The sequence below is a fragment of the Xiphophorus maculatus genome, chromosome 24 (assembly GCF_002775205.1).
Source record: "Xiphophorus maculatus strain JP 163 A chromosome 24, X_maculatus-5.0-male, whole genome shotgun sequence".
NCBI lineage: Eukaryota > Metazoa > Chordata > Actinopteri > Cyprinodontiformes > Poeciliidae > Xiphophorus > Xiphophorus maculatus.
In genome coordinates this window covers 5,514,741-5,526,783 of record NC_036466.1, presented here as the reverse complement: position 1 = coordinate 5,526,783, position 12,043 = coordinate 5,514,741, and the positions used below count along the sequence as shown (strand labels likewise).

Here is a 12,043-nt window from a genome sequence, read left to right as displayed (position 1 = left end):
AACTAAAACAAAAAACAAAATAAAACAACTGATTCTTCTTCTTTTGCTGTGTGTAATAAGTCTCTGCTCCCGTTTAGGTGGAGCTGCGGAAGGAGTTCCAGGCTCAGGAGGCGGCGCTGCAGCGGTCGCTGTCCAAGCTGAGGAGCGAGCTGCAGAAAGCTCAGGAGGAGGCCCGGGAGAACCGGGACAAAACCAACAGGCTGCAGACATCTCTGGCCAATGCAGAGGGAACCATTAAGGTGCGTCAAAGTGAACAAGTCATATTTATTCTGACTAACCAGACATGTGCAGCTCCTTTTGCTAAACAGGTTATGGGCTTTGTGAAATTGTGGCAAAAAAGCTATTTTGAAAGCTACAACAGGCCAGTTTGTAGTTTAGAGCGAGCCATGCAGAAAAAATTGTTAAAAAAGAGGCAGTGGTTTGTCTTGTGTTGTGGAAAAAATAATGCTTTTTTGTTTTTGCAAGTGTTAATGTCCTTAAGTTGTGAAGCACCGGATTTGTTTTTGTGAAGATTTCCTTTTTATGTATTAGAGCAACCTAGTCAAATCGCCGGCTTAAATCCAACTGAGGATCTTTGGCAAACTCCACAAAGAAGACTGAACAAAAAAGGGAGAGAAAAAGGAAACTCAGTTTTCAAAAAAATTGAAATCCATGTTTTATTTTATTATGCACAATTTATGTTGACAAATTTGTTGCCAGAGACAAAATGGATTGATTTTCAGCAGCTAAAACATCTGGGCCAATCAAAATAAAAACATGTATGAATGAAACACCAAGTATAGCAACAGTAAATAATAGCAACAATAAAACTTAGTGAAATAGATTGAATTTGGTTGTTTTAGTGTGAAAACTGCTAAAAGCTTTAAGAAGTATAAATACTTTTACAGACATGGTATAGACACTCAGATCTGTTTGCAATATCATGAGTATTTTCCTTTTTGGGCTCAATTAGGTTGTCATGTCACATCAAAAATGCATAAAATTGTGCAAGAATCCCCCTTTATCTGGTTACACTCTGGTGAAAGTGGGTTAAATTGAATGAAAAACCACTGCTGAGAACAAAGGCAGAAGTAAAAGCCTCGGGGTGGAATCTGTTTCCGAGCAGGAGGAAAGGTAATGTAGTGTGCTCTGACAGAGCTGCAGGCTCGTGTGCATAGGAGAGGCTCGAACGGTAGCATCACGAGTGTGTGTGTGTGTCGGGGTGTGTGTGTGTGCGTTGCAGAACCTGCACAAGCAGCTGGAAGAAGCCATCCAGGATGGAGAAATTTGGGTGATGCAGCTGAAGGACACCGAGTATGAACTGGAGAGCAGCAGGGAACGGGTGCAGCAGCAGGCCACAGAAATCCTCCACAAAGCCAGTAAGACGTAACTCTGAAGTAGATTTCTGAGTCTGGACTGCTCATGAAATTTTGTCCAAGATGAGTACTGGCGTTTAAAAGCTGGAGACAAATCACACACAGAAAGCATCGGTACACTTATTATGGTTTTAACATTTTAATCTAGAGAAGAGTTTAAAAAAGGGAGGCTGAATCTGAAAGAGCATTTCTAACTCGTGTAACCAGTCTGCTTATGTTAAAAGGAAGCACATAAAGAATTAAAAAATTATAAATAAAAGCATTCATTATGTTATGAGGTTGCAGTGATTATGGTTCATCTGATGTTTTATATGTTTGTAGTTCATATTCTGTCTTGATCTGAACTTCTGCATAGGGAAGAATTTACTGTACAATCGACAGTGTTTGCAGATTTTTTTGTGCAACGTAACTTGAGATTTTTTGTGTTCAATTCGCAGAGCATTTTAGAAATATTTGCTAATTGATTTATCATAATGTAAATTTACTTTGAAACTGTTACAGTGGTTAAGTTTAAGGTATATTTGGTAGATCTGTCTGTTTATATCCATTCTGGGTTTTTTTTTTCAGGTTCCTCATTTAAAGCTTGACATCATGAATAAATGGTTAAGTTTGAATTAATACTTTAAATACTTTAGTTACGCCATATAATCCTACACAGTTCTGCTGAGATGACTAAACAGCAGCTCTAGACACATTATTCGCTTTTAGTTTCCCATAAGCACAGAGCTGATCTGTATCCACGGCAACCCATTAGCTTAGATCAAACAAACCTGGCATTACATGTTGGAATGCATTTGAAAAGGTATTAAAGTTAGAGATGCACCATCTAATATCTGCATCGGTTCCAATATTGAGAAAAATTCTAGATCTGGTATCTGTGGCAATTTGCCATATATATAACGTATATACGTTTGCTTTTCTACTCCTAATTGCACTGACTGAATAAATGAAAGTTGTTTTTACATATTTGACCAAGCTTGTGAAGCTATCTGTGTGTTTAATTGTGCTGTACTGGTGCAGAGTTACCAGATAAAGTTGTAATTCAGTACATTCATCTCTGGGTTTAAAAAAAGGAAAAAGTCAATTCAGTTGTTTTTCTGTATCAAATCGGTATTGGCCGATACTGATCATCCGGTATTGGTATCGGTATCAGAAGTAAGAAAAAGTGCATCAGTGCATCCCTAATTAAAATAAATGTTAGAGTTGAAAAATATCTGGTTTTATTGCATAAGACACACAAACTAGAGGGGGGAATAAAGATGCTGTTCAAACCACAGAGCTAATTATGATTACTTGCAATTTAGAAGTATAATTTGGGAGCGTAAGTATGAGGTAACAGATCCCAAACCAGATATCTGAAGGGCGCCACAGGAGAACTGAAATGATTTGTTATGGTCTGGTGTCTGATTCTGGTTTTTGACTCTGATGTTTCCAGGTCAGATTGGTTCCTTGCAGGCCACCCAGATGGCCCATGAGGCGACCATCAGGAACCTGGACCAGGAGCAGAGTCGCCTCAAGGAGAAGATCGGACGGCTGGAGGAGGAGAGGGAGGCCCTGCTGAACCAGAGCCAGGCCGCCAGCGACCAGCACAAGCAGCAGGTGCTCAAACTGGAGCAGGTACGAGCTTTCCCCGTCCGCCGCCGCCACCACCGCGAGAGAGAGAGATGGAGAAAACTGAACATTCAAATGGATAACTCCTTTCTCCATGCATCAGTCTCTTCGGGAGGAGCATCAGGGCTATGAGAAGGAGCTCTGCAGGCTGAGGGCTCACTACGAGGAGGAGACACTGCGCTTTAAAGAGGCTCAGGTCCGAGTGCTGGAGGAGCTGGAGGAGAAGCACCGGACGCTGAGGGAGGAGGCCCAGCAGGAGAAGGAGGACGAGAAGAAACTCCTTGTTACGGTGAGGCTGATATAGGGGTGGGCAGCACAGATTTAGAATTTTATCACAATATTTTGTGGTACTATTGTGAAAACAAAAAAATAATTTTAAATGCTATTTATGACTTCTTTTTTTAGTGTCTGTATGGCTTGACTGCATAGCACAGCTTTTATAACACCAAAACAACAAATGTTGCTCTAGAAAAACATTCCCATCTGAAATATCTTTCTTCATTTAATTTAATCGTATATTCCTATTCACTGATACTTTTGTGGAACAAACAATGGAAATAATAGTAAAAATAACATAATACTATCAGTTTTTATTATTCAAAATTAATTGAAATGTATTGAGACACAAAAAATCTGAATTCATATGACTTTCACTTTCCAAATTTTAGCGCATTTTACTGGTTATATGATTGAACAACACAGAGTACATGGGAATTTTTAGTGGCCAAATCAAATTCTTGTTTGTAACAGAATGTGAAAAGTGTATTTAGCTTGTTTATCATGCAGCAAAACCCAAAAGACTTGCAGCTATAATTGCATTTAAACGCAACACTCTACAAAGTATGAATTCAGGCGGGGAAGAAATGCAAATGCATGCAAAAATATGAAAACCATTCATTATTTTTCTCCCACTTCACATCTGCGCTCTGCTTTGTGTTGGTCCATCACAGAAAATCCAAATCCGGAGTTTGTTTTTTTGTAACCTTCGAAAAAATGAGAAAGTTTAAAGTGGTGTGAATTTGAATGTGATTTAAAACAATAAGTCATGTTGCGCAGCTGTTTCATTTTCCCCTCACATCGTCCTGATCTGTTCCAGGAACTGAGCAAAACCATCAGCTGGCTGCAAACATCTAATTAGGTCAACATTAAGGCTAAAGCTTGAAAAACCACATCAGCCTCCGTTTGTTTCCCGCTGCGTCTTTCACCCTGTCATCAGTTCCCTCGTCCTTCCCTCTCTATGTCTCTCCCCCGCCCTTTGCATTCTTCCTCCTTTGTGTCTCACAGTTTTAAGTGGCTGTGTGAGAGGAATACAAATGTCCTCTCTGCTGGAGGAGCGGGAAGAACTACTGATCACATTATGCAGGTTAAATTAATTTAACCTGGACCATTTACCGTGACAGTGTCTTTTTTTTTCTACCAGCACTGAAACAGCGGTGCTGCTTTTTCTTCCTTGCCGTTTAATCTGATCTCTTATAAAGAAGACAAGATCACTCTCAGCTGTTGTCGGTCCGCTTTTGTACTCTTATTGCATTTCATGTTTCTCTCTGAATACACAATATATATTTACTAGAATGTTTTACGAATACATTGAGGTGAATTAAGTTTGTTTACAACAGAGAGCAACAAAATTGAATTTGTTCATTTTTGTTTGTCCTTTTTTATGATCAACTCCGATTCTAAAAACAATCCAGATCCAAGAAGACGTTTTGGTGTTTGTTTTGTAAGTGGAGATCAAATTTAAATTGGGTTAGGATAAATCACAGTGCGAGAAGCTGTAGATTTTTTACTCTCTGTGCCATTTCATTTACTGTAAACAGTGTTTCTTTCTCATTAATCTACTGGAATCAGGGACATAAAATGTGCCAAGCTTTGTAAAAGTATTTTAACATAACATTTTCTCCAAGCTGAGCTGTGGATTTTTGCTGCTCCTCCAAAGTTACCAAACAAGATGTTAGTGGCTAAAAATCGGACAGCAGCTCTTGAATAAAGAGCCATATTGTGGCTGTGAATTAACCAAACACTTGTTGAGTTTCAAGTGCTTTTCATCCTGTCTCTGCCACATTTCCCCCCTCTACATCCCATCTCTGAGCTCCTCACAATTTGAATTTATTTTTGATTTTCTCTTACTCATTGCATTTTCTGCTCCAGTTCTGACCAGCATTGTTATTTCTCTGATGCCCACCCCATTGCTCCAAACAACCGTCATCTGAATTTCTTACAATAGGGAGGCAAACAAGCACTTTTTAGCACCACCTTTAACTCTGCAAGTCCATCTCTGCAGCATGTCGTTTGTCTCTAAAGTCCTTGTAAGCTAATGCGTTGGATGGAAATGAAGTTGAAATTCTTCCTCTGCATTTAGCTCATTTGCTACATGTGTTTTTCTTACCTCTTATGCTCCCAGTGTATTACAGCCACCTAATTTTTATTTAAATGCCTGTATCCATTTTAAAACGAAATGGAAAAGCGGATTGAGATTTAACTCTGGTTTTCTAAAATATGGTGATAAATGGACATTAAGCTTCTGCAGCCGCCGTCACACAGAGCAGGACTTAGCCATGTTGAAAATTTGAGAGCTACGCTTTGAAGCAAGGCCTGTGCAAGGACACCAATGCATTTCAATGAGTTAGTCCATTGTCAAAATGACACAATAAGCCACAAAGAGCATGTAGCTGAGGTGAAACTTGCTAAGGGGCAAGTATTTCGACATGCACCCTCAAATATATACACATGAATATACATGAGCTTAAGACAAGAGCCTCTGTTGTCACTTGTGGTAAAGATTTCTGCTCAGCTCCCATCTGGCCTGCATGAAATGAGCTCTTGCTTTGCGGTTTGTCCACATTACAGACAGGAATACTCCTGCGGTCACACCTTCGCGATTCAGAGTGTTAGCTGTTTTTGTAAATTACTCGCCGAATCAATATTTATCCAGCTGAGGCTGCAGACTTTCAGGGATTTAAGATTGCACAATAAAACACCCAGATGGAAACGGCTGTTTTGCGGTTTCTCCGTCTAGTTGGAAAAAAAAAAGTCAAGGTGGATCTAAGGCAGCAGTTTGCAGTCGATTTTTATGCATAATGTCACATCTGCTTCAATGAATCCATACAAGAAAACACATTAAGGAAGAGCAAATACAGCAGAAATGACATGAATAACATGAGCGGGATAAGGGGTTTTACACGCGCTCATAAATATTTAACGACACCAATTCAGCTTAATTAATAGTATCCGAAAGGAAAGAGGAAAAACCCGCTTCTGCAAAGCCCCTGTTGCACATAAATGCTTTGTGTGTTTTTATAAAGTAGCACATATGGTTGAATTATCAGGAATAAATAAGAAACAGTGAGAAGTGGACATGAGGAGGAGATTTTCATGAGAGAAATTCCGAGTGGCCCAGAAAAGGATTTGATGCTTCGGCTTGAAGGATTAAACCGAGTTGTCGCTTCCACCAGACGGCCGTTGAAAGTGTAAATGGCAAGTCATGTGTCTCCTCTGTATCCAGTAAGGCTCTGCTTCACCGAACGGCTGCCAGGCCGCTACACTACGTCACAAATGGGATTTAGAGTAGGGGCGGCTTATTAAATTTGCTGGTGTTTTTTTTCAGTGTAGATTTTATTTTTAGTTTATTGAAGGGTAAACGGGCCACCAAGCCTTCACCGTCTGTGCAGGCAGCTGATAAATTGTATCAGGATGATGAATGAAACGCTCCTTTCAGGGGCGATTCATTTAAATCTCACTGCTTCTTCTTGTTTTTTCCTGTTCTGTCCAGAAAATGAGTCAGGAGTTTGAGATTAAACGTCTGTCCTTAGAGGAGCAGAGAGATCGCCTTCAGCAGCAACTGGACAACTTGAAAGAGGAGCTCACGGCCAAACTCAACATGGCCAATCAGGAGGTGGGAAATGATTCCTACGCGTCCGATACTTTCCCAGTGACAATGCGGTAACCTCTTGGCCGGTGCCTCCTCAGGTGTCCCACCTGCAGGAGATCGTGAGGGAGGGGGAACAGAACCTGAATTCGGCCCAGACGCAGATAAACTGCCTGAAGGAAACCCAGGAGAAGCTGCGGATAGAGCTGGACGCAACCAGAGGCCGCGTGCGAGAGACAAGCAACCTGCTCACTGACCTACAGGTGAGCGTCGGCGTCACAGTTCTCTGGACGTTCCTGATTTTCATGGTTTTTACTCACTTTTGGTATTCTCATGTATATGTACATCAGAACATTTTATTTTTATGTCATGCATAACTGCAAAGTAACATTTAAATTCAAATTTTAATATCAGAAGTGGGTAAAGTTCCCCAAAATTATACTTGAGTAAGAGTAAAAAAGGAGTCATCCAAGAAATTACACATGTAAGAGTAAAAAAAGTATTGGGTAAAAAGGCTGCTCAAGCTGATCAAAACATTAGTCATTTAATATTTAAAAATTACAGACACAGAAAGACCAAAATATAAAATAAATAAATAAATTTATTTGTACATCCATTTGCAATTACCACTAGGTAAATCAAAGGCTTTGCATGAGATAAAATGTATAAAACACAAGAAATAAAAGAGCATAAAACAAAAGAAAAACAAAGTCATGCTCCATAGTATTAAAAGCCATTTTGAACATAAATGTCTTGAGTCTTGATCTGAAGAGGCCCAGGTCAGAGGTCAGGCTTATTTCAGCTGGGAGTTAGTAGGTACTTAAAAGACCAAAATGAAAATAATTCATATCTATAACGTAATTACACAATAACAAAATTAGGCAAAATAAGAATTTTTTCTCATCAGTTTCTTTCAATATAAAACTTATGACACTTTAGCAAAACTGCAGATATGTCTGGTGATTTTTTTTAAACAGCCTTGGTTTTTTTTTTCATTTACTGAACTTACAGAGGAAAAGCATAATGAAACTTTACTCAAGTAAGAGTAGCAATACTTTATAACTAAATTCCTAAAGTAAAAGTAAAAAGAACAGCGTAATAAGAATATTCCTAAAGTATCTTTTTAAAATGTAACTAGTTCTAACTCTGTTTAGTATGATTCTGTTGTTCTTTGCACACGTATGTAAAACGTGTTTCTCTATTGTATCAATATTTGGACCTACAAGTTCAGGATAATCAATAATATGTAAATAATATGTTTTTCTTCAACAGCAGAAAAAGAAATATATTGTTATATCAAAGTGCCACACTTGGATATCTGTGATTTGGAGTTCATAGAAGGAGAAACCCACTGGAACAATCCTGTAAATGGGATTTTCCACTAAGAAAATCTGAGAAATCTCTCCAATCCTGACCTCTAAAGTCTCCCATGGCTGTATCTTTCTCACATAAAACATCAGCACAGATTCTTCCACTAAAAACAGAATTAAGCTTTTGTGAATCTCAAACTGTGTTTTGTAGAATCGCTGCTAAATTTGTAATTTAAATATGTTCCAGATCTGGATAAGTACATAAAATAATAATAATAGTGTGCAAAAAGACTTGTGTAATTTCTTCTTTCTTTCATTTTCATTCCTTCCTACTTCTTTTATTTCCTTGCATCACTTCATCCTGTTTCCTTTCTTTCCTCCCATTGTTTCTTTTCCTTCTTTCCTTCTCTCTTCCCTTCTTCTTTCCTTTCACACCAAATCCCTCCTTCAGATTTGAAAGCAATAGAAGCAGACTAATAAAATATTTGTAGCACCAGTTATTTGCCTATACCTCTTTCTTACATCTATAATTATATTTAGATGCATAATTGTTGGCAAACTTAGTAATATTTTGTAAAATATTAGAAAAGTTTTGGTCTGCTGCTAAAATGACTCTGATGATGAGAAACATTTAATAAAGTGGACATTCTGTGCAAGTTGCACAAGGCAGAATTATTAATATCAAAGTTCACTGTTGTATTAATTATTTGTGTAGTTTTATCAAGTTTAATCCAACAAATGTAAACCAGGACATGCACCTTGTAACTCTTGAGAAGCGCCGCCGCTTCCTTGAACGTCTCCTTCACCCCTCTCCCGCTGATTTGATTCAAACGTCGCTTCGCAGACGTTCAGTGAGTTTGCAGATTATGGGTAGGGGAAGTTTCTCGGTTCTCAGATGCAAAAAAGAGGGGACTGAAAAGTGGGGAACCGGGAGGACTGAAACACATTTGGAAAGCAGAACCGGAGGAAATGAAGGAAACACGTGCTGCGCTGAAGTCCAGCTGTGGGATAATGATGATGAAGCTATTATGAGTTGAGTGGCCGCGTGTCTGAAAGGAACTCTGTCGGTGCGAGCCCTGTGAGCATATATTTAGTGGGGAACGTGCTGTTTACAGAGGACAGACTGTATATTTTAATGCTAATTCTGACCATCGATACCATAGTGCGTTTTTGCTCCATTATAATAATTTTCCTGCTGCTTGAATGAAAAAGTAAATTAGGGAGATGTGGATTGGAGAGATGAAATGAGAAGCAATAATTAGCTGAAATTGCAGTGGTCTGTTTTTCTGTCTTCATAGTGCCTGTGTCTATATAAAGGAAGGGATTTGGCAGAGCTGAACGCAGGATTTTACCTTTTATTCGTTTTTTAGCTCATTGCATTTTAGACAAAAGCACAAAATCGACTGGGGCCAGATTAACTTTAAAATTAGAACATGCTTTTGTTTTGTGGGGACTAAAGCTGGTTGGTTCTGTAGGATGAACTGAAAAATCATTTATTTTTAAATTTGAACCCTCTTGGTCCAAAAGCAACTAAAGTGATTGGCTTGGATGCTGACAGTAGCTGCGTTTTCATTACAAATGTACACAAAACTTTGAAATATTTAAAAAAAAAACGCAATTTTGCAATTATGTTGTTTCCATTAAGTAAGAAATGCAATTAAAATCCCACATGAATAAGTTCGTTCACGCGATAAGTCATTAAAAAAACATCATCCTCCAACTACTTCCTGTTGTCGTCTTCATTGTTTGCGCCGATGACAACTTCCGGTTGTTGATCACGTGACTTGTGTGATGTGAAAAAAGTGTTTCAGCTTTAACAAATAAACCAATTTCGATGTGGCTAAAAATACACACCTCATTCTTGTTCCAAAACTTTTTATTGATAAACGAGAGTCTTTTCGAAAGTGCCGTGTTTTTATCAGGAGAATGTATTTCGGAAAAGTCCAATTGTGCATCTGCATAAGTCAATGAAAACGCAAGTAGTGACGTCAAAAAGAAAGAGATAAAGCCGAACATATCGGACGTGGTCCAGAGTGCGACTGCAGCTAGCGATTATTTTAGTAATGGATTATACTATTGATTGTTCAGAGGATTAATCAGATGTAAACAATTTTCACCTTCTGCAGATTTTTTATGTTTTTTAATACAATATTAGAAATACAGTAAGAACTCCATATAAATAATTTCATTCCTTGCAAAATCATAGAATTCCTTAAGTGTAGCAAAAGATGCATCTGCAGAACTTATTCACAGAGAAACGAGGGATTTTTTTATCTTAAATGCAAAATGTACATATACATATATTTGTGCGGTTTTGGCTTAATTACTGCTCCGATGGTGTTGTCAGAGCAGTAATTAAGCTAACGACCTTCTCAAGTAAGAAATGGGTGGGGAAAGAATTGAACACATGCATAATTGCAGCAGTGGTTTAGTGATGACTCCTTCTAATCGGGAGATAAATGCAAACACACAAACTCTGGAGTGAGAACAGCTTTTCTGGAAAATAAAATGACTATGCATTATTAATTGCTGCAGTAACTCTCCAAATGATTCCAATCACGATAAAGAGCTAGTTTAACTTAAAACAGCTGAGCTCGTGGAAAAGAGGAAAAAAACAACACGCACACAGAGATGACGTCAGCATGTCTCCATAACGGACTCTCTCCAAGCATATAATGCATCTATGCAGAAAGAATCATTTTCAAGCCTCTCTGCTATAGGTTTCTTGTTTTTATGCCTTTTCCTTTATCCTAAAAGTGAAATTTAGATGCATTAAAATGTCATCCCGTCATAATTAGTTCTCCGAAGCAGCAGAGTTTGGATTTACCCACTCAAGCAGCGCTTCCCCTCGCAGCTAAAAATAAGAGCATTTAAAGGTTTATAATGAGCTCATCAGCACATAAGCTCTGAATCCTCTTCAGCTGCTGGAAATGACTGACCTGATGAAGTTTGCATCAAAACCAGCACTATGAAAATGGATGTGGAGGTTCAGGTGGCGTGCGTCGCCCGGCAGAATTTTATTTTATTTTTTTTAAAAGCTGCTTCTGCTTAATTCAGAAAAGAAAGATACAAGAATGCAGCTGAATTTCCCCCGTTTGTGTTCATAGGAGGAGATTGAGACCCAGAAGCAGCAGCATGATGCCAGGGTGATGGCCATCCGCACGGAGGAGAAACAGAAGATTGACAAGATGGCAGATGACTTGGATCAGAAGTGGAGAGATGCTCTGCGGTGAGGAGGAAACGAATCCCATCTCATCCCTGTCAGCCTGTCGGTCTCAGCTGTCTCGTTTTGATTTTTCTATTTGTTTTCTAATTCGTGTCTGTCGCTCTTCACCCTCCTGCTACGGTCATCCTTATTATCAGAGGGAGACAGCTTCTTGCCCAAGAACGGACGGCTACTAATGAGACGGAATAAAAACAAACTCCTAATTTTCCAGACTGATGAAATATTTGCAGATCGCCTTATGCCAGCTGGAGAATAAACACACACGCACAGAATATTAACACAGACGCATCTCAATAATTTTCTTCAGCGGATAAAGCTTTTTTTTATTACGAGAATAAAGTCAAAATTAATACATTATTTTTGCATTATACGAGTAACACTACTACAACTTGTAATAGTATAAGTCGTAGTATTACGAGAAAAAAGTTTACTTCATTCTCATATGACTTTATTCCCCATATTATGACTTTATTTTCATATAATTATGACTTTATTCTCATAGAACTTGATTCTGGTATTTTAACTTCGTTCTTGTAATATTATGACTATTATTGTACAAGTACATTCTCACTATTCTATGAGTTTATTCTCATGACATGGCGTTATTCTTGTCATTTCATGACTTTATTCTCGTAATTTTATGTTTTTTGTTTCTTTTTTCCCTTAGTTTGGCACT

The 12,043-nt window shown here is 38.4% G+C and overlaps 1 protein-coding gene across 6 annotated transcripts in view; it reads left to right on the top strand.

The window, feature by feature from the left end:
- The window catches only part of LOC102235682 (protein FAM184A), a 38,002-nt gene that overhangs the window by 10,522 nt on the left and 15,437 nt on the right, over positions 1 to 12,043 (top strand). For all 6 annotated transcript variants that reach the window (XM_023329910.1, XM_023329906.1, XM_023329911.1 and 3 more), the window contains 7 exons: positions 78 to 239; positions 1,223 to 1,358; positions 2,791 to 2,972; positions 3,070 to 3,255; positions 6,736 to 6,858; positions 6,933 to 7,094; positions 11,249 to 11,370. In XM_023329910.1, coding sequence (XP_023185678.1) covers positions 78 to 239; positions 1,223 to 1,358; positions 2,791 to 2,972; positions 3,070 to 3,255; positions 6,736 to 6,858; positions 6,933 to 7,094; positions 11,249 to 11,370 — 1,073 coding nt within the window. The remainder of the gene's footprint in view (positions 1 to 77; positions 240 to 1,222; positions 1,359 to 2,790; positions 2,973 to 3,069; positions 3,256 to 6,735; positions 6,859 to 6,932; positions 7,095 to 11,248; positions 11,371 to 12,043) is intronic.